The sequence below is a fragment of the Pleurodeles waltl genome, chromosome 3_1 (genome assembly GCF_031143425.1).
Source record: "Pleurodeles waltl isolate 20211129_DDA chromosome 3_1, aPleWal1.hap1.20221129, whole genome shotgun sequence".
Lineage (NCBI taxonomy): Eukaryota > Metazoa > Chordata > Amphibia > Caudata > Salamandridae > Pleurodeles > Pleurodeles waltl.
The window spans coordinates 1,699,884,723-1,699,905,995 of NC_090440.1; the positions used below are offsets into that span (position 1 = coordinate 1,699,884,723).

Sequence of the window (21,273 nt, forward strand, 5' to 3'; positions counted from 1 at the left end):
ATCCAAGCAGTGGCAGTGCAAGCGTCAATCACAAGTAATGTATCCAAGCAGTGGTAGTGCAAGCGTCAATCACAAGTAATGTATCCAAGCAGTGGCAGTGCAAGCGTCAATCACAAGTAATGTATCCAAGCAGTGGCAGTGCAAGCGTCAATCACAAGTAATGTATCCAAGCAGTGGCAGTGCAAGCGTCAATCACAAGTAATGTATCCAAGCAGTGGCAGTCCAAGCTTCTCTCAACACTTAACAAGTATTGATTTCAACCTGGTCCAGAACATATCAAGTGATGGAAAGCAGAGGTGTTTACTTCCAAAAACTAAGCTCACATGCTCACCAACTTCTTTCTCAAATGTTTAGCCCACACAAGTAAAAACAAATCCATTCTGCAGTGGCTCAGTTCTTAGAAGCGTTTATTAAAGTGTTAAGCTGTGTGTACCTGAGGTAGTTAGAAAACCAACAAGGACAGAACAACACTCACTACTACAGCCAGTAAAATCCATATCCATTACAAAATCATTCAAGGATAACACTGAGCGGATTGTCAAAGGTGCAAAAAGGCATCCAGAAGTTTGTGAATAATTTACATCGCCACATGACGCCTGGAATATGAGAGACCGGAGCGAAGGACCGAGTATTACTGCCACATCTGCCTGAGACCAGCAGGGTCTGCAAGGGAGAACAGAGTATTCCCAACACATGGCAAATGTAGAACAAGATAGCCATGAGGAAAGGCTGAGAGTTCTCGGCACAGGTTGACTGTATACTAAGGAGGATTCCTAAGAACTGAGTACACTCACCATACGTTAACTGTAGACTAAGACTCTAGTGTCTGTGCGGAAGGGTTTTATGTTCCCATCACATGTACACTGAGGGTCTGTGAAGAAGGGCTGCGTACTTCCAACAAATGTCAATTGTAGACTATGAAGGATTGCAAACAAAGGCTTAGTTTTCTAGTCACAATCTCCCTAGAAAACAACTATGAGGAAGGGATGACTGTTCTGCTCACATGTCTAGTGTAGATTACAAGGGACTGGGCGAATGGGGCAAGAGTTGAAGTTGCATCTAATTTGGATAGTGGCCTGGGCAGCAAAGAAGGGCTCCCATCACATGTTTACTCTACATGAAGAGGTGAAGAGAGACTGCAAGGGCTCAAAGTTCTCATTACGTCCTACCCAACGATTACCAGGAAAGTTTGAGAGTTCTCATTCATGTGTGCAACAGACCTTCAGGATTTGCAACAAGGTGCTGAATGCTTCTGTCATGTGCATGACACTTTAGCAGCAGTACTACTGTGGAACGGAGAGTTTCCATTGTGTCTGGTATAGACCAAAAGCGATGATGCTAGAGCACTGAATGGTCCTGTCACATCTACGCTACACCAGAAGTAATGGCGATGAAGAGCCAAGGGATCTAACCACAGCTAAATTGGATGCTGGAAAGTAATCTGAGAAAGTCTACCATAGGTTAGTAGAGACAGTGACGGAAAGCTGGGTGTTTCTTTTATGTCAATCATAGATCAGAGACGAGGGTGACAAAGCTGAGAGCTCCCATCGTGCCTAATACATACCACAGGCAATAGTTACAGAGAGGTGTGTAGCCATGACATACCAGAGGCTGTAAGTGATGGTGATGTGGGCATTAAATGTTGACAGATGGCTGTGTTACCGTCACTTTTCTATAAATCATAAGCAAGAGACACGTACAGTCAAAGACGGGGATGTCATTGAGTGTTTATGCGGGTTATGCCTATATTACGCTAGAAGAGATGGTAACCCAGGCATGACTGCCAAGAGTCACTGCTCAGGTGTTCGCATCACACAGTAAATCTGATGACACTAAGCATCGGTTTTAGAAATCTTATCTGAGAAGACGCTGTATATTTCTTCTTTACATTCATGGCCAATACAGCGTTCTGGAAAATGAGTAACATCAACAAGCCAAGGACCTAAATTGCAGTACCACACTTCTGTTGTCGGGGTCATGAGGTGTGGGGCCGGGGGGGTGGGGGAAGGTGTAGGCGTTTACACGACTGAGGATATAGGGATGGATGGATCACACTAGCGCCGCCCACCACTGCAGTGTGGGTGCACCCTGTCCTGACGAGATGTATTTGGCCCTTCAGTGATAAAACTCGCCTTCAAATACAACGCGATCCCACTTACAGGCCACTCTTCTGCACCCCTAACCCACCACAAAAAAGTAGATCGTTGTTGGCCCATAATATTGTGGTCGAAATATCCTGCAGATATACTGTACGATGTCGACTCCGTCAAGGCAGTCAACAGTGAATGTACGCGTACTTTACGATATTATAGCATCTTCACGACACGCTGCAAATAGATATTTCGACCAGCGATACTGCGACATACAACCTAGCTCTCCTCCCTGCAGGCCCGGTTGTAAATAATTCTCAGAGTTACAGGCACCCCTATCCCCTGGAGTAGAGCAGGCCAGGTGTAGGGGTACCCACCCCACCCACTAAAAGGGCATCTCCACAAGCCAGAAACGGCCTCTCCCGGTGCCGGTGATAAACGTGCAAAGAACATTCCCCAGATAAGAACAGCTCGGCAAACACCACTAGACAGAGCTCGGCGGGGGCACGGGCTGGCAATGCGTCCTTCCCGGCACACCTGCCAAGTTCCAAAGCCGGCCCCTGCCTGCGGAGCTCTGCATCCCGAGCGCCTCCCTCTCACAAAACCACCTTGACTCACTTCCCCCGCCCCGCAGAGAGCGCTCTCTGTAAGATGGTCTGTTCCAGCCAACCTCACCCCCACGCGGGAGCCATTCCTCTGAGGTGGGTCACAGCCATTCCTCAATATGCTTCCAAGCAACGGGCGCTGCTGGTGAACATTCATGAGCTCACCCGCCAAATATCTGACTCCACCGCGGAGAATTCCTACAAGTTGAAGATTTCTAAACTTGGCAAGCTATCTATAAATACACATCTGCACACACACAAAAAAAAACAGGGGGGAAGCGGCGGAGTTGATATAACGGAGAGGATGCAAGGGGTAGCCTAGGGGCGGCAACTGGGATCTGCCGTCACCAGTGGACATAGGTCAAACGTCGGCACAGGGTCTACATTTTCAACAAACGCAAAATCCGAGCAAGCAATAATGGTCCTCTCGTAACACGGGGGTGGGGGGCGGCAGTGTTCAAGCAGTGCCTTTTAATGTCACTGGCAAGTCCCGACTCTCCCCCTTGGTTGTCTGTCACGCACCGGATGCTTCCCCAGCCGCAAGGACTGTTCCAAGTCACGCCCATGGGTCACAGACACTGGCACGTGCTTGGTTCGTCCCCCAGAATGCTCCGACTCTCTCCCAAGTCTGCTCAACCAATGCCCGGGCATGTGCACGACTCTGCCCGCAGCCCCCTCAAACGTGGTTGGGAAATCCCCATTCTGAAGGGTCACCCCTTCCTCGTGCTCCCCGAGTCCTGTTCCTCCAGTGCATGGGTGCTCGACTCATTCACGCTACTACGGAGGTGCTTCCTAATATAAAATTAACACCGCTAATTGCCAAGTCCAGAGAAGGGGAATGGTTTTATTCAAGTGAAAAAAGGTGCAAAGAGGGCGTATGCGAGGGGCACGGGCCCGGCATTAAGTAACGAAAAACGTAGTGGTCCGCCGGAGTTTGTGAGGAAGAGTGCGTCAGGTATCCTGCAGCCCAGTGCGAGAGCGCCGAGAGCGCATCCAGGAGCAGGCCAAGTGCGTCTGAAGGGGAGGGGGGTTTAGGAAAGATTGGGAGTGGAGTGCCTTGAGAGAGTAAAATACAAGGAACAGACGGTCCGAAGGCATGGAGAGATACCGAGGGTAAAAAACAAAACAAGGTGGTAAAGGAGTGTGTGTTCTGGAAGAAGAGAGGAAGGAAAGTTGCGTCAGAAGTCGCCCTCGGGGAGGTTAATGCATTGTCCAGGTGAATTGCGGGGGGTCGGGGGGGAGATGGCTCTAAATGCGTGGTACTAAGAAAGACACAATGCAGTCTTGAACGGCTAATCCCCTGCGACGTCCTTTTGCATTACTTTTAAAATGACTAACAGAATACAACAAAAGTCCCTTTCAATTGTCCAAGATCACTGAACAACGCCCTCCCCATCTCCGCCTGCGGAAGCCCATACTTCACGTGTCACCGTGGACGCGGCTGAATGCATCAAAAACAGCTGCTTTTCACCCATTTCCTGTCAGCCTTTTCTTGTTTTGTGTAAAACGGAACGGCATATTGTTTGAGGGCTTCAACTCCCTTTGAACCCCGCTGGTGTCAGGTGAGCGGATTTGGGGTGCCCCGGGGACCAACACCGGCGCATCTGTCCTGACCTGGCATCGAACTGCAGCCGTTTGGTTTGGTTCAACATACATTAGTGTGAAAAGGCCCCCACCCAATGACTGCCACAATAAAATGGTGGGAAAATAGCCCCAACCACGTTGCCAAAACTCAGTGATGGTAAATCACATCACAAAATCTGTGCGTCGGGGACCGTCTTTTCCATTTTAAGCGCACCCCATGAACCTCCTAAGATCACCGCCCTCCGCAGCCTCACTCCGAGGTTCGTGGTAAGTGTAAAGGCACAAGCTGTGTTTGTGCCTCGATTTACAATTCTGGTTTTCAGGCAAACGGCTCTGTCCCGACTTTTACATGTGTAACGTCCTGCAATTACCGCCTAAAAAAACTGTACGCATCTAACAATGAGATAAGCGGGGGCCACGCGACTTGAAGGCAAAAGGCCGCATTTTTAGGTCATTCCTCAGCGCATAGCGCAAAATTTGTAATCAGGATTCAAAATCGACATGCAAACTATTTGCCCAGGCAGTTTCATGCTCGACCTCATCGAGGCCGGAGCCTCGATTTCGATTCGCCTGATTTACTCAGATATGTGCGGTAAATCCTGTAATGGCACATATCAAAACGGCGTTTTGTGGCCAAACTGCTGAAGTTTACCAGAGGAGAAATGTTCTGTAAATAGCAGCACCTGCATATTTTATCAGGTGCGATAATACGATAATACTGCACCATCGGTTGGTTATTCCTAATCGGGGCCTCAGAATGAAGCAACGCGCCGCAAACTCCCCCCCCCCCCCCCGCCGCCAAATAGCAGACGTCGCTTTGACGGCAGCCGGCACGAGCAGCATCGCTTCCTCGGTGCACCAGTATCATTTATTTCCTAGCTCCATTAAACTTGTCTTTCCGCCTTCAGCCTGCGTCCCATTTTTGCTGCAGTCCGGCCTTCACTTTTTTTAAATGTAGCCTGATGGTCTTCTGGAGTTGGGGGTCAAAGTTGGCCGTACCTTACCCTACCTACGAACCCAGCATTTCTAAACGGTCCCTGAGGAAATTCGTGGATAGTTAACATGCACTCACTTTGTTAGTCTCAGGCAGATGTGAAGGCAATATTCGTTATGTTATTAAAGGAAAAGGCCATGTGCCCCGTGCGATCTCCGGAAAAGTGAGTAAATGTGTGTGTGGGGTGAGGGGAATCTAAAATGAAAAGACTCATAAACAAACTGCAGATTCATTTACAAGTGTGCAACTGCATTCTACAACAGAAGGTGTGTATAGCAAACATATAACTCGGCTCGCCCTCTTGCCAGGAGACATTGCAAAGTCCAATTTAAGATGCTGACACTTTAGCTCACTTCTGGATTCTTAAGAAGATTTAAATTAAACGAGGGTCAGTTGTAGTAATAGGAACGGGCGGTTCGGGTTTCCACTCACGGTTACATTTTTGTCCTTACAAAAATGCCATGAATTGTATTTTCCCTCCGCCCTAAACAGTCATATTTTAAGACTGCAGCAGAGAAAGTCGTGGCACAACTTATGTAAATTAGTTTTTATCCGTGGGGCAAGAGGGCAACTGATCATACATCTGAAGAAAAGGTGTGTGAACGCAGAGGCGATAAGGGAAGGGGGAGGCCAAGCAATACCTGGCTCCGTGTCCCATCTTAAATACATCTATTTACAGAATCCCACAGAATACATTTACAAATTGCATATAAAACAAACCTTTAAAAACATCAACAAAACTACCACATTTTGAACCCTGACCAAACGAATGGTTTTACACTTTTTTTTAAAATGGTCGATAGGAAATGTAAAAATAATGTATATCTGAAAAAGCATGTAAAAACTGAGTTCCGATATTTTAAAAGTAGAAATCATGCCCGTAGGAGCCCCACCATGGTTCACAATTAGTCGCGAGGTTCCTGTGAAGGCATACAGGCCCACGAAGTCAGTGATTCAGTTGCTACCTTGAGACCTGGCGTGGTCTTGATTCGTTCAATGAGGCATCATCTGCAGTGTCACGTGGACTACTGAGGCAGGGCCCTCCCGCAGCACCCAGCATCAGGGCATCTGCTGGGTATGTTCAACACTGGGAGAAAGAAAGGCCTGCAAATGTCTTCGTGCTCGAGACGGGACTCGAGTTATGTCGAGGCTCCTCCAGAAACGGGGTGCCAGCATTCTCGAGGGGCAAAGCCCCCTTCGCTTGGTCGAGGCCGGTAGCATCTTGCAGCTGCCAACCTGCGCTCATGCTGGTGCCCGTTGATGATTCGGCAAAATGCCCGGGTAGGAAAAAGCCCCCTTCCTGCTCAGCGGAAAGCGATTTTGAGTGTTCACTGGGGCTTCTGGAGTGTTCTAGAACGAAAGTAGATAGGAATCTGCATTCCTTAGATACCTGGGATTTCCTGCTCAGCAGAAGACCACATCCTCTCCTAGCAGTTCACCTGGATCGCTAAGGGACCCAAGTGAGGAGGCAGCGGGCAGGAGCCAGCCCACCCTTAATGTGAAGAGAACAAACTTGCCAGAATCACAGAGGACCAACTTTACAAAGGGTAGTCAAAGCCAGCAGAAGACAAGATAGGCACCTGTCCTGTCAGATATTCAAGCCTTTTTTTCTCAGAGGATATCCCAAAAGTCCCAAGTCGGTTTACTTGGTCAGTGATGATTGAAACCGAGCACAGGAAGAACCCAAATCAGTTTGTTATCAAGTGTTCCCGTGTCAAGGACACATGAAGGATCTTCAGACTGTTTAGAGGAGTTAGGACTTCTTCAGGTTGCAGACAAGAATGGGTATGAAATTGCAGCCCGTCGGGCAGCAAGAGAAGGCGGCGGTGGCCCTCAAGTAGTGTGTGGCTGCATTACACCTGCCCCTCAAGTATCAGCCTTCCTCGGCTGCCCCAGAGCAGAAGGGTCCTCAAAAGCCATCAGTCTGTTCAAGAAAATCAGGACCACTCGGGCCACTGAAGAGTGTGGAAATAGACCTTCAGCCCCTCAGATAGCAAAGTCCTCATCATCAACACCAGAGCAGAAGGCCGAAGCCCTAAGGATCTCAAGGCTGTTGACCAGGATGAGTGTTCCTGTGAGGTGCTTCCAGCGCTTTGTGATGGGGTTCTTCATCTTATCCAACCCCGTGTGCAGCTCCTGGATTACATCACGGTAGCTGTCTCCAATCTGGTTGCTCCACGTCAACAGGAAATCATACGCAGGTTTCCACATGGCCTGCAGTCGGAGACAAAGAGCAAGAGAAAAGAGAGCAATCATTAGAAGACACTACTGGTGTGTTCATTACACCATGACACAAGAAATCCCTTTGACAAAACGGAGCTTTACAGTTACACTACAACAGAAAATTGCACATGCTCTTCCTGTTGCACAATTCCCTACAGTAGATTCCTTTAATTGCCTCACCCTAAGAAAATAGTTTCCAAAATTCTCGATAACGTTTTCACAATTCTTCACACATACCGGATTGTTTTACGGAATGTCCTTCAGGCGTCAAAGGGCCCTAAGCCAATAAGAGGAACCAGTGGGTTAAGCGCCTGTTCTACAATGGAGTGCCTGAACTAGTGGTCACTGGTTAACAATAGAGGGCTGTGACTAAATAGTCATAAAAGTGCTAATGAGGTGGGCAAGAACAGCAGCCATCCTTTAAGCACTAGTCTAGTTTATGGAGGGCGCTATATTGTTGGTCAATATCGTCAAATTACATTACACTCGTTCAGTTTTCTATTTTTGGACCATTCCACTGCATTCAGTGAAATCTAAACTATTTTAAGTATTGGTGGTGTTTTTATTATACTGGCTAATTTTATGTACGGGGAATTGGGTCTTTGTCTCTAACATATTCAGTAACTGGACCCGGACAAGTTTTCCATTAGCAGTTACACTGCTCTAATAATTTGCCCAGTTTATCTATTAAAATTAGAGTGACAGCCAAAAATGTTGATGATCTGCAACCTACAAGCTGCTGTCCCAAAAAAGGGAATATTTAAGCAGATGTCTTTGGTTTACAGTCAGGCAGCTCTGTGAATCTTGAACTAATTGATGAACTCAGGCTCAGCAATTCCTGCATAAATTATCAGTCTGTAATCACGTTCCTTAGGCTCCCACATTGGGTTTCTCTTTCACGCAGGCTTTTTAAGCTTTAGTGTAGTAGCACGTTAGCACCTCTAGGACATGATTATACATTGGCGTTTCTATAACAATGAGTGCTCTACATGTATGGTACATTTGCCTAATCCTGCTTTGGGATATGAGTGCTTCCACCGCTGTTTAACAGAGGCAACGTATCTTATGAGAGAAATTATTTTTTAATGCAAACGAATAACAAGTTACTTACCTGACATGACGCTCTTTCTGGTGGCTACTGTAGTCAACCACAGATTCCTAGCCTTTGACTACTTCCCAGGCTCCACACAGGGTCTGTAAGCTTTTTTCGTAGCACTGCTCTTATAGCTGCCAGTAGCGGCGTGTGTCTCCACACTGGACTCCACATCACCCCGAAAGTGACAGCGTGGAGATGCACATAAGTACCACTCTTGTGCACTGTCAGCTTCTTATAATTATACCTTTCAGCGCCATTTGTTTCAGGGTGTTGAATACTAGTTTGGGTCCTTTTTAGTTTTTTAGATGTTAAACAAAGACAGGCCTCTTCATAGACAGGGAGTTGGGAGAGTGGAGAGGAATCTTCGTTTGGAGAATGAACCAGAAAGAGCGCTACTGGAGGTAAGCAGCTTGTTCTTCTGACATATACGTCTAACAGAAAAGTCCTCACCTTAGAATGGATAGCAAAACAATGCTAGTCCAAAGTGGAAGGTCTGTGGAGTGTGCTCAAACCAGAAAGTCTTGCAGGGTGGAGGAGGCAAAATGCCTTCCTGCCAGACCTGGCAGTCTGTCAACGCAATAATACTTCATAAATGTATGCAGTGATGCCACGTCCCAGCCTGGCAGATGTCAAGGACATGCACTACATGTGCCAACGTAATGGTAGCAGCCTTAGCTGTGATGGAATTGGCTCTCAGGCCTTAAGTAGGCTGCTTCTTGGCCAGTGCATGGTAGATCTTAATGCAGCGGACTATCCACCTCAGAGTAGTCTTCAGCACAGCCTCCAATTTCTATTCACCAGAGAACTCCACAAAAATGTGGTTGTTCACTCGACGGTCCTTGGTACAATGAATGGAAAAGGTTAAAGCATTTTTGATACTAAACTAATGGATCCTATCCTTTTTTGATGGGTTAGGTGAGCAAAGAACGCAGGCAGAGTGATGGATGGAAGGGAGTCATGACATTTAGCAAGAATGCAGCGCGAGTCCTCAGCATCAAATTGTCAGGGGAAAAAAGGCGGTGTAGAGCGGTTCCACTTAAAATGCCTGACGTTCACTCATGTGACAAGCTGACATGATCGCAATGAGGAAGGCAGTCTTTAAAGAACAGGAGACACAGCGAGCTAAGCATCAGATTGAAGGACGTACACATGAGAAATGTCAAGACCAAGTTAAAGTCATACTGCGGCATTTCAAACTGAAAGGGAACATGTGCTGAGATTTGCTAAAGGGTTGACAACAAGTGATTTAAACAAGGACAGCTGGTATGGCAAACCAGAAAGGCCCAACAAATAGCCACTAATAGTGCTCACTGAAAGATCATGCTGGGCCAAAGATAAAACAAACAGGATATCTGACAGTTTTGTTTGTAAGGGGTCAGTCTTACTTAAACCACACTAAGCCACAAATTTGGCCCAGTGCCCAGTGTAAATGAATTTTGTGGAGGAGTGCCTAGTGGTAAGGGTGACATCCATCACTTCTAGCAGCAGATCAGTCAGTCAGTTGCAGCCACTCAATCTCCACAGAATCTGTGCCAATCTCCAAACGTACAGGTGTAGATTGTGCTAATTCAGGTGGAGGACCCCTGTTCCCTGCTGAGATGGGAAGTCCCTGCAAAGTCGTAGCCTGATCTGAGAACTGATTTTCATGCCTAGAACGTCTGGGTACCACACACTCCTGGCCCAATCCAAAGCCGCTTGGATGGCTTGGCTTGATCACTCCTGATCTTTTTCAGAACTTGGGAAAGGCGAGGCAGGTGTGGAAAGGTGTACATGAATCCCATGTTCCATTCCAGCCAGAACACATTTAAATAATTTCTTGTGAAAACACCAACGGGCAACATTTTTGACACTGCACGCTCAGTGGTGACAAAAGATCTAACCAGGGTACCCCCTACAGTACGAGTCGCCTAGCAACACCTCAGGGTGTAGATGCCCTTTGTGATCTGCCAGATGCAGCCTACTCAGTTTGCTCTGTGGGTCAGGGACCCTTCCAGGTTGTTCACAACTATGAAAAGCCCCTGGAGCTCGAAGCACTGACACAGGCGCAGAGCCTCCAGACACAAGACCCAGAACCCCACGCAACCCTTCTTGTTGCAGTACCATATGGGGGTGTTGGCTGTGAGAACCTGCCACAGCCTCCCCTGAAGGATGGAAGAAAGGCCTTCAGGGCCTGTCAGACAGGCCAAAAACCAAGCACGTTGATGTAAAGCTGGCCCTGCGCAGGAGACCAGAGTCCCTGGGGAACCTCCCCACACCAGCAGGGATGAGTGTCACCATCATCGGCTCTCAGTGGGAAAGGGAGATGGGTACGCAGCTGGACTAATTGTGTTCAAGCAACAACCCCCGCATATCTTTAGCTGTTTCCTAGGAGAACTGAATAGCATGGGTCAAACTGCCTTGATGCTGGGCCCACTGAGTTTTAAAATTCCATTGCTGAGCCATAAAGTGCCACTCCTGCATAGGCGACTAGGAGGATGCAGGAGGCTGAGAGGACAAGAAGCCTCAGAGTTGTTCTCACCGTGATCCAGGATCAAGTTGAAACATCAGAATCATAGCCTGAACATCCGGATCTCGGTTCAGTGAAGGGAAGGTCCTGAACTCCACTAGGTCCAGGATTGCTGAAATGAATAGAACCCAAACATTGTATATAGGTTCACCATTGTCCAGAGGAGGCCCTCGACTGACTGCGGCAAGCCCATCTTTAACAGACAGTTGTCAGTGTATGGGAATATAGGTATCCAAACCTCTGAAAATGGGCAGTGACCACCTCCATTAATTTTGTGAAAACCCGAAGGCCACTGGTGAGGCCAAAATGGAGCACACCAACATGAAAATGATCCTGGCCTACTATGAGCCACAGAGAACATATTTTGGACTACAGTTTGGGTGTGTGAAAACAGACGTCCTGCAGGTCCAAGGACACCACCCAGCACCCAGGTCCATAGCAGGCAGGTTGTGGGCCAGCATGAGCATTTTGAAATAGAATGCTTTACTGCAGAAGGACAGAGACCAAAGGTCCCGAACAGATCTGTGGTCTTGTCCTTCTTCCAGGTGAGGAGACAGCAAGAGTAACAACCTCTATCCTCTTTCCAAGTCCTTAATCTTCTTGATGGCCTACTTGCAGAGCAACAACTGCACTTCCAGTAGCAGAACAGGCTGATGCTTACCTGAAATCTACTCTGGTGTGGGAGGGATTGTGGACCTTGAAACAGTAGAGTATAGCCATTTTGAACAATCCCACAAGACCTACCTGTGGTGCATGGTGGAATGCCGACCTGGGAGGAAATACTGAATCCCGCTCTCCAAAGGTTGAGCATGCGGCATACAAATTAGAGTGAGATGGTGTCTGCTGTAGCAGGGGAAGAGGAATTGAAACAGTGAAACTCCTGCAGGCAGGCATGCTGTCTGCCAGACCCACATCTAGAACTTCAAAAGGACAAGGATCCTTGCTGCACAGTCTGAAAAGGCTATTTCTGTTCAAGAATGGCCCCTAAACCTCCTGAATTGATGTAGAAACTATTTGACAGGAGGCAACAGTCACAAAGAGCATGCCATAGCTCTACTGTCCTTAAAGCACTTCAATGCAGAGTCAGCCTTTTCGGTGAAGAGGAAGGACCCGTCAAAGATCATATCCATGAGGAGGCCTGAAGATCGCCAGTGAAACCTATGGAAAGCGTCCATGTGTGTTGATGAAGTACACCATATGTAACACTAATGGGTGAAAGGTATGCCCAGATGTGGGTCCCTTGCTCACTGGGCCACTGGAACCAAGCTACACCAGACTGAAGAGGTCCAGTCTGGCCAAAACTGGTATTGGGATGCTTGTGTTCGGATTCAGAGAGACCATGGCTTAGAGGTTCAGGACCGGGCTGTTCTTATTGGAGCAGGACCAGTATGGATTTGCATATAGCTGGGTCTAATCTGATGTGACATGGTGGGTTGGAATGCTACCACAAGTGTTTGCCAGTGGTTAGACCTCTTGCAAGCATTCCTCCCATCACCTTTTGTGTGTTCGACAGAACCAGCATGATAGTGCAAGCTTCTTTACTTTTACCTTTTTACTGCTCTTACCCAAGCTGCAGCTATATTGTATGGCTAACTTAATTAAAGCTTATTTGTAGGCCTTACTAGGTCCAAAACATAGTTTCTGTGAAGCACAGTTTTATAGTTTTGATTTTAATGTTAATATATGGGGGAGAGAGGAGTTAGGGGTCTTTTCCAAGAGACTGCTATTAGGTGTCTGAAGATATCTTAAGGAAATATCAGGGATTTGGAATGATGTTAAAGGAAAGTCAGGTGCCTGGAATAACCAAATCTGGTGTTGGATTTTTCCGGAGTGATCTCGCAGACTGACAGTTTTTTGGGAGATGTCACTGTATGACAGGAGCTTGGAGTGACATAGCCTTCTTATGCCTGGTGCATTGAGGGATGTCAATCTGACATCTGTTTTACTGGGGTAATGTCACAGTTTAAAGTATGGCGTTACAGTTTTACATAAGATTCCTGGAGCGATGTCAGGGTCCTGGGATAAAGTCACGGCGTGCTCTCTCCAAGATTGACATTCTTTGAGAGACTGAATGATTTCGCAAAGTAACGTTTGCTACGCAACCTAATCTAATGACCCTAAAAGGAATTACTTGCCTACAGGCTCCACCTTAAAGCAACTATTACTTCCATGGAGGAACCTCATGCCCCTTTCTCACACACAAAACTGTATATCTCACAAGCGTCTCACCTCATTGTCCAGGCCACCATTCTTGTCCCGGTGTGGGGCTTCATAGGCATCCATCTGCTGCTTGGAGACCCTGGCCAACTTCTCGGCTAGTTCACGCCAGCGATGGGCCACCTCCACAGCTGTGGTGAGGAGCACAAAGTCCTGGATCAGCCGCACTACCAAACCTTGGCAATCTATCTTCAACAGAGCCTGAGAGGGTTAAATAAAATGAGTTAGTTAGTTGTCTGTTTTAAGAACAGCTCCAAAACAGTCTGCATTTCCAGGCATCAAGTTTTAGTAATGTGTCAAACAGAGCAGCAGGAGAGCCCCCACAGGAAAACGCATCCCCTCAATCCCCATCACTGGTCCTGAATGGAACAAGTTGTTGGGACTCTGTCGTAACAAGTCACTCATTGGAAATTCCCGCCCCCACCCAAACTCAATCCATAGATATAATAGCACTTAGGCTGTTCCACATGTGGTTTATCAGGCCAGAATGGGTAACATGGCCCCTGTATGAATAGTAAGGGGCATCAATTTCTGGCACCAGCTTCTTGCAGAACGTACAAACATATATGATGTACTTTAAGGTGTTGCCGTAGTAGCTAAAGGAAAAAGTAGGCAGGCTAAAGCTACAATTAAAAAAAAAAATTCTCCTCATTTTCCCTCTGCTACCACAAACTACGTACTCTACTCCCAACACTACACAGCACTAAAATAAATCACTTTCATACACCGAAGGATTTACTTATGCAGACACGCTGTGATGTACAGCACCACTAATCAGACACATAGAAATAAAAAAATACAGATAATTTCGCCTCCAGAACAAAGACAACAGAAGTATATTTCTGGTTTCGTTTTTATCCAAATATTACAAAGAAAGAAGGTGAGAAAAAAAAGTATTTTGTGTTAACTGTAAGCCTTCAAAATGGAGACATCAGTTGAAAAAGTACTGGACGGCCAAGAGTACTGAGTCATAGGATAGCACAATAATTTATATATATTTCTTATGATAGTTGACCTGCAATCAGCAGTGCACTGATAAACAAGAAAATCTGGATCATTCCCATCAGATTGGTGTCTTTGGAAGATGGGAAGAACTGGGTATAGTCACTTACGTACCGTGGATAATTGACTCTACCTCGGATGCTTTTCAAAACATTTGCCCATCAGGAAATCACAATTTCTCTCCAAGCCAACATTCATAATTCTTACCTAACGCCATTTCAGAATTTTTAGTTTATTTTGCTCTGCAGAATTAGTATGCAGGGGATGCTTTGAGCATGGGTTGTTATTGGGGGGGGGGGGCTCTTACCATCATGAGTTCTTTCTGGAATGACTTCCTCTCCCTGGCTTCGGTGTTGTTGCAATCTTCTTTAAGTTTCTCCAGCACACATGCCACGCGTTCCGGCTCACTATCCAACTCTGCCCGGCAGAAGTGGTTCAGTGGCAAAGCAGCATAGCCCAGTGCATCCGCAAACGAGCGCCAGCTGCTAATGTTTTCCATGAGCAGGGTCCTTACTGAGGAGTAGATATAGGTTAGAAATTTGCAGGGTCTCAGGATCTGTTCCAGCAAGGCGCTAGTGGTGAGATCAGGGCCTTGGAAGTACGCAGGCTTAATCTTCCCAATCACAAGCACGTTCTTGGCATGCACAAGGCCAATCTTCCCTTGGTAATACCCAATGTACCACTCTTTGGTCCACAGCTGGCCTTTTAATCTAATTTTCTCCTCAGAGAGCAGTGCAACAAAGTCCCCTTTCTTATACTCCAACAAGTAGTGGTTCTTGCTTTGGCGTATGACAGTCTTGAGGAGCTTCCCATAATTCAAAGTGGATATTGGCCGATCCCGAAAGACAGGAAATCGGTAGGTGGCCGCCATGGGGGACAGGATGATCTTCCCCACCTCATTCTTTTTCAGAAACCTCCTTTGGGCTGTGGACTTAAGACCAGTTTTGGGAGGAGGAGGTGGTGTCTGCACGCAAAACTGAGTGATAATGTTCTCATGGTCATCTTTCACTTGCACCCGCAGTGTGAAGTCAGAGAGCTCATTGTCATTGTGCGAACGGATGGGAAACACCAGGCGGCAGACCTTGCCGAGCTTCATCTGGAAACCACGCACCATCTTGGCCTGCTCATTGGCGTGCACTTCATAGTTGGTCATATTGGAAAAGAGGCAGAGCTGCAGGTCCTGTGGCCGGGCAAGCACAAATTGGTGCTTCCCCCACAGTTGTAACACCACAGGGGCTGCCCCATGGATCTGCCGTGCAACCTCATTGACCAGCAAGGTCTTTGGAGCGCAGTCATGGCCAAAAATGGCTACCACAGTTTTAAAGGAAGGGTGAATGTGTTTGGGGCCATACACACCCACTGTGATCTTCTTGCTGATGAAGTCCCACACTGTAGCAGGATAAACAATATTTTGCAGAGCTAGGGCTACTACGGTCACATACATGCAAGGCTCCAGGTTCTCCAACTGGACCTGGATGGTGTCACCATAGCAATAGGTAGAGACAACAGGGGAATAAGGGCCTTCCTTGGTGTCACTCCTTAGGCATCTGATACTCACCACATTTTTGTTAACAATTTCATTTTTGACATCAGCAGAGACTTTTAGTTCCAGGGTGATGAAGGTCCTCACCTCCATGTTGCTGAGTTTAATCTCCAGGACCGGGCTGATGGTGCTGGACTTGTCACTGTTGAGTTCCAATGGTGGATCTAGCAGGGCTTTCATAGAGATCTGCTGGGTCTCACCAGGTGGTACATGGCCTTCAGGTATGTGGATGCTGATGTTGGTGTCTGGCAGCTGGACAGCACCGCCAGAGCTGTCCAGTTTGCACACAATGTTAGTTTCCAGCGGCTGCGTCTGACCCCAGCCAGGGTTCTGCCCAAGCTGATCCAGATCGTGACAAGATCTTGCTAACTTTCTGTGGCTCAGCCAAGCTGCCCGAAAATCTTCTCTGCTCTGGAACTCTTCAGGGGAGGGAGATTTCAGTGCTGTGAAAAAGCCAGAAGAGGAAGAGTTCTCAGACTTTGCTTGGAGGACAGACAATTCGGATAGACTATAGGAACGCTTGCTACGGAAAAAAGGATTGTCACGCCGGACAGTCTGTTCAGAATTGGGAACAATGATGGGTGGCTCATCAAAAAAGTGTGGGCCCAGACCATTCATTGTGATGGTGCTGGGCTTGCAAGGGGAGGAGGACACAGGGTCAAATAACAGCAAATCTATGCTAGGCTTGGACACTGGTTTCGATTCCAAGACTGGTGGTGGGTGTAGATCACCATTCAAGAATGGATTTTTGGGTGCACCATTTAAAAATGGGTTATTCTGGTATGTCTTAGTAGAATCTTCTTTCACAAACTCAGTCCAGTCCCCGAGAAGGTCCAGCTCCTTCATGCTTTCATCAGGTCCTTCCAGTAAATTGTCGATCATCCCACTGTCACTTAGTGAAGAGTAGCGGTGGTTTAGGGGTTGAACATGGGAACTGGGAATGTAGCCCATCTCTGTAGTGTTGTGTGCATACCACCAGTCACCGCCTGATGTGTCAAGGACATACAGATGATCTCCTTTGGAGAACTTGAGGGTGGTGAAGTTGCTGGGGCGGTAGTCTCGTATGGCCACCACTTCCTTCACATTGTCCAGAGATGTTGGAGCATCGATGAGCAAGGCACTTGGAGAAGGCACTACAAAAAATAGAAAAGCAAGGTTAGATCAAATAACGATAGTTCTATCCAAGTGCAGAATCTGAGGTGTTTGCAACTGAATTGCAATTGTATTTATATAGCACTTTACACCCCTGTAGGCTATGCTGTACATTTTGGACCATGCTGATGTACACCATGAATTGAACAAATGTCTTATGATACAGCACCACCACATATCCCCCCCCCCACACACACACAGGAAGCTGAGGGATGAAGTATGCAAAGTCCCTGTGTGGTCCCAGAACTCGACCAGGATGGGCACTGCATTAGGTCAGGAATGAAGGGCACTGGCAGCTCATGTGACACGTCTCTGCAATGCACTATCATGGCGTAGCATACATGAGGTTTGAGGAACACCGACTTGTGTTCAGTGGTAATACACTGCAAGGGGATGCTGCAATATTCATAAGTGTTGGCAAATGCACACAAGATTAGCTGTAAAGTACTTATATTGTTGGAAAGATGTAGGCAGTCACTTCAGCGAATCGCGGCTTCTCAGCACCTGACGTTCACCATAAACATGGGTCCTAAAACCCACAGCTGTATTTGTCTGCCCTGAACAACTGTAAACACTATCCATGAGCCAAATTAATATGTCCAAACAGCCAATACCCTGATATTTCCCCAGCACTGATTAGGTAAGACGCAATAGTTTGATTTGTTTAGATGTTTGCTGTCGATTTTCCAAACCTGAAGTGTTCTGTCAAAGAACATACTGGCCAAATACACACTGTTTTTACAATTGCAGTGCTTAGTATTTTGTTGACTGATCACGCCCTGTCACTCGCAAACAGATGGAATGACAAATATCAACAGAATGGACGTGAAGGGGTTTTCAAACAAACAAATTGACTGAAAATATGTGACTAATGGTACTGCACTGCTTCTCAGACTAGTATGTAGGTCAAAATATCACAATCACCGTTAAGTTCTGAGGAGTTCTACAATTTTCAATATAGCCGCAACATTATGCGGATAGGGATTGTTGCAAATAGTATGTTCCCGTCATGACTTGTCGACACCACTCTCTGCCCGAGATACTGTAAAGTGCCCAGAGGTGGCGCTGTGGTCTGGAGAGATGCATCAAGCGTGCCTTGCATGGAGAGTAAGACTCCTGTTTCTCACTGGAGTGTAATGTACTTACAGTGGTGGCAGCATGAACTGTTAGTAATAGGATTTACTTTTTTCCCCGATACTTACAGAGGGGAATGGTCTACTGCCCTCACCTTATAAATTGCCCATTCAGTTCAGTTCAACCAGGTCTACATTGCGTGTTTAACTGCATGCATACCTTCGGCGTATTGCAGAAGTGTGCAATGAGTAGGAGTAGGTGTACCGGTGGGCACTGGAGAATGCATTTCGATACCACTGTTTGGATGCTCTAGACAAAGTGGAGGATGGCGGGCATCCTTCAGACAAGCTATGTGGATTGCAGAACACATAGCCTTTTGATATGTAATGAAACAACAAACAGGGCATGGGAGGCCAGGGGACACCAATGTCTTTTCAATCCAAGAGTGTTGTCTAGACATGTTCTGCCTTTTATATCCTCAGAGAAATTACAAACCAAAGCCAGTTGATTGGCAAGTGCCCCATTCCTGTGTCCCATTGTTTTCAGTAGCCTTGAGCAACAGCTTCCAAGACCCATCCTCCTTTCGCGTGTCACCTGGAGAATAAAGTCTGTGCACCAAAATAAGTGAGGTGGTTAAAATTAAGACCACATGAAAAAGAAAAGAATTCAATCAACGTCCATTTCGTCCAAGGCAGGGTACTCCCATAGCCTTCTCAAGACAAAGTAAGGCTGAACAGTATATAAATGTAGGATCAAAAGGTGCGAACTGTCTGGTGGACAGAATTCTCAAGCAACCATGAGTGGGCACATGCAGACACTATGACATACCAAATGTGATTTTGCTCCCAGACTGGCAATCTTTGTCTGGTCCGGCATTCCTTTTGCCTTTGTGTCAAACCTTTTGATACTACGATCAAATATGGTATTGATGAATATTTACTTTTGCCTTGAGAAAGCTCAGAGTTGTGTGCCAGCCTGAGCGAAACACGTGTCAGTGGGGCTCACTGTATCACCCCACGGTATCTTGAAAAAGACCAGAGATATACAATTGTTCTGTTTCAGGTTTGGTCTGCACCCACTATCAACGCTGCACGCAGGGATTAATTTGTGCAGGCGTCAACACTCATTTTTGAGGACTAGAGCTTATTTTTCATCATCAGACTTTGACCGAGAGCAAGAAAGTCATGCAGGAAAGGGAGAGAGAAAGCCAGAAAGGAAGAGAAAGATCGGAAAATAGTGAGAAAGCAAGAAAAGTGGGGATGACAACAACCTGCCGGAGTGAGACAGGCAGGAAGTGTACTATGGTGGAAGAGAGGCACCGGCAGAATAAAAAATAGGCAGCATGAGCCTTCGACAATCCTGGAATTCGGCGGAGGTCTCCCAAGGAAAGGCCTGCGTGCCTGCACTTACTATTTTTTGTACTTGTGAACCCTGGCATGATCCGAACTAAACAAAAGGCAGGAGACTAACAGGGGCTTGGATACCTTCTGATGGCGAGTGTGCCAGACCTGCCCCCATGAGGTGGGCAGATATGTTTTGAGGCACGGGAAAGTGGGCAATTGCCCGTGCCCCCACGCCTCTTTCCCTAGATGCCCCTGATGAAGTGAATTCCTCTTGGTCCCTCCCCGCTTCCACCGGTCTATCGCAAACCTATGTTCATTTCTCTATCAGAACCTCTCTCTGCCTTTGGGTATCTCTGATTTTCTCTACTCAGGATCATTTTAAAGAATTTCTGGGGCCCAGGAAAGACTTTCATCTGTTTTTGTGAGAGTGTTAAAAGTTTAATCCAATTTTGTTTGGCATCATGTAGACTTTAATTAGCAAAACATAGGTAATAAAATTCAAATTTGCTCACAGCTAGGAGCCCCAAAATGTTCCTTGCCCAGAGTGCTGAAAAACCGTAAGATGACCCTAACGTTGGGGCAGAGATGACTTTGCTCGACTTAACACAGTGGTGGGATCAGCAGTCACTGGTTGGTCTGTGCAAGATCGGTCTCAGCGGGCCCTCATCTCTGAAGTGTCTGGAGTTATCGGGTCAAGTACGATGCAGCACCATCACAGTGCCAGGTAAAAGGGTGCGCTCATGGGACCCCATTTACTTTGTTTTCAGTAGCAGACACAAACAATTTTAGTACAGCCTCACAGCTCTTGGGAGAAAGGTTATGCATACGAAGCAACCACCTCCAGTAAGGACACAGAGGAGGGTTTCTGAAAGAAATGTCATGCTCAAGAGGCTGGCCTTGCGTTAGCGGTTTGATAAGCGAACATTTGCAGGAGTCACTAGTCAAATGATGTAAACTCTCTTAATGGCTGCACGTTGCCCCCAATAACCACCCATCTAGTACTCATAATGAAACAGAATACTGCCAACAAAGGAGGCGGGGTGAGGGGGCTCGAGGCTATTCATCTCCTAGAGTTTCACAACATGTTACAGAGCAGAATTGATAAAGGGAAAACAATTCGAAACACAAATATTTAATTCACATAAAAATGACTTTGGGGCTCTTCCATCCTCCCAGTCGGGTCCTAGCAGGCTCTGACCTGCCTCCTCAGGTCCAAGAGTCTCTCGCCCGCCCTCAGTTGCAGACACAATAGTGAGGCAAGGCCAAGTTAGCTGGAGTAACAGGATATCTGTCCTGCATCACCCACAAGTTGACTAAAATAGACGGACGTCTGCATTTCTTGTAGATAAACTTTAGCTCGGTACATGGATGTGTACAAAGTTCAAGGTGGGCCCCATCTCTGTGGACACGGAAGCGGGTCCCAGCAATACCTCAAGTCATTCACACCGTTTGGTGGCCCTGAAGGGGTGACCCACCAATGAGTCACCCCATAACTAGCAAGCAGAAATTTTGAGTTCTTTCAACAGCTCTTTTCAGGATATGACTTTGGAAGCGGAGAAGGTACAGGAAAAGGCAAGAGTGGGGGAATCTCCCCACTGGTAGGTCAGTGAGCATAGTCAGTTTGCCCATCTCCTGTCCCCTTCTTCCAGGGGAGTTCATTTGAGGGCATGGGGTCTCATGATAATTTCGTCCCTAAAAGTTGTGCAGAGGCCTCGCATGAGAAGCAAGCCTTAAGGTGCCAGAGCCTTACCATAATTGGAGGCCTGGAGGACAAAGGAAGTAGGCAGGAAAATGATACCTCCACCCTCCACACAGATAACCCAAGCTTAAAGGTGAGAGTGGTA

The 21,273-nt window shown here is 47.0% G+C and overlaps 1 protein-coding gene across 2 annotated transcripts in view; it reads right to left on the reverse strand.

Annotated features, from left to right (window-relative positions):
• Positions 1-390: 390 nt before the first annotated feature.
• The window catches only part of SH3BP4 (SH3 domain binding protein 4), a 134,448-nt gene continuing 113,565 nt past the window's right edge, over positions 391-21,273 (reverse strand). For both annotated transcript variants that reach the window (XM_069225538.1, XM_069225539.1), the window contains 3 exons: positions 14,625-16,993; positions 13,328-13,516; positions 391-7,487 (listed from right to left, as the gene is read on the reverse strand). In XM_069225538.1, coding sequence (XP_069081639.1) covers positions 7,260-7,487; positions 13,328-13,516; positions 14,625-16,993 — 2,786 coding nt within the window. In that variant the 3' untranslated portion in view covers positions 391-7,259. The remainder of the gene's footprint in view (positions 7,488-13,327; positions 13,517-14,624; positions 16,994-21,273) is intronic.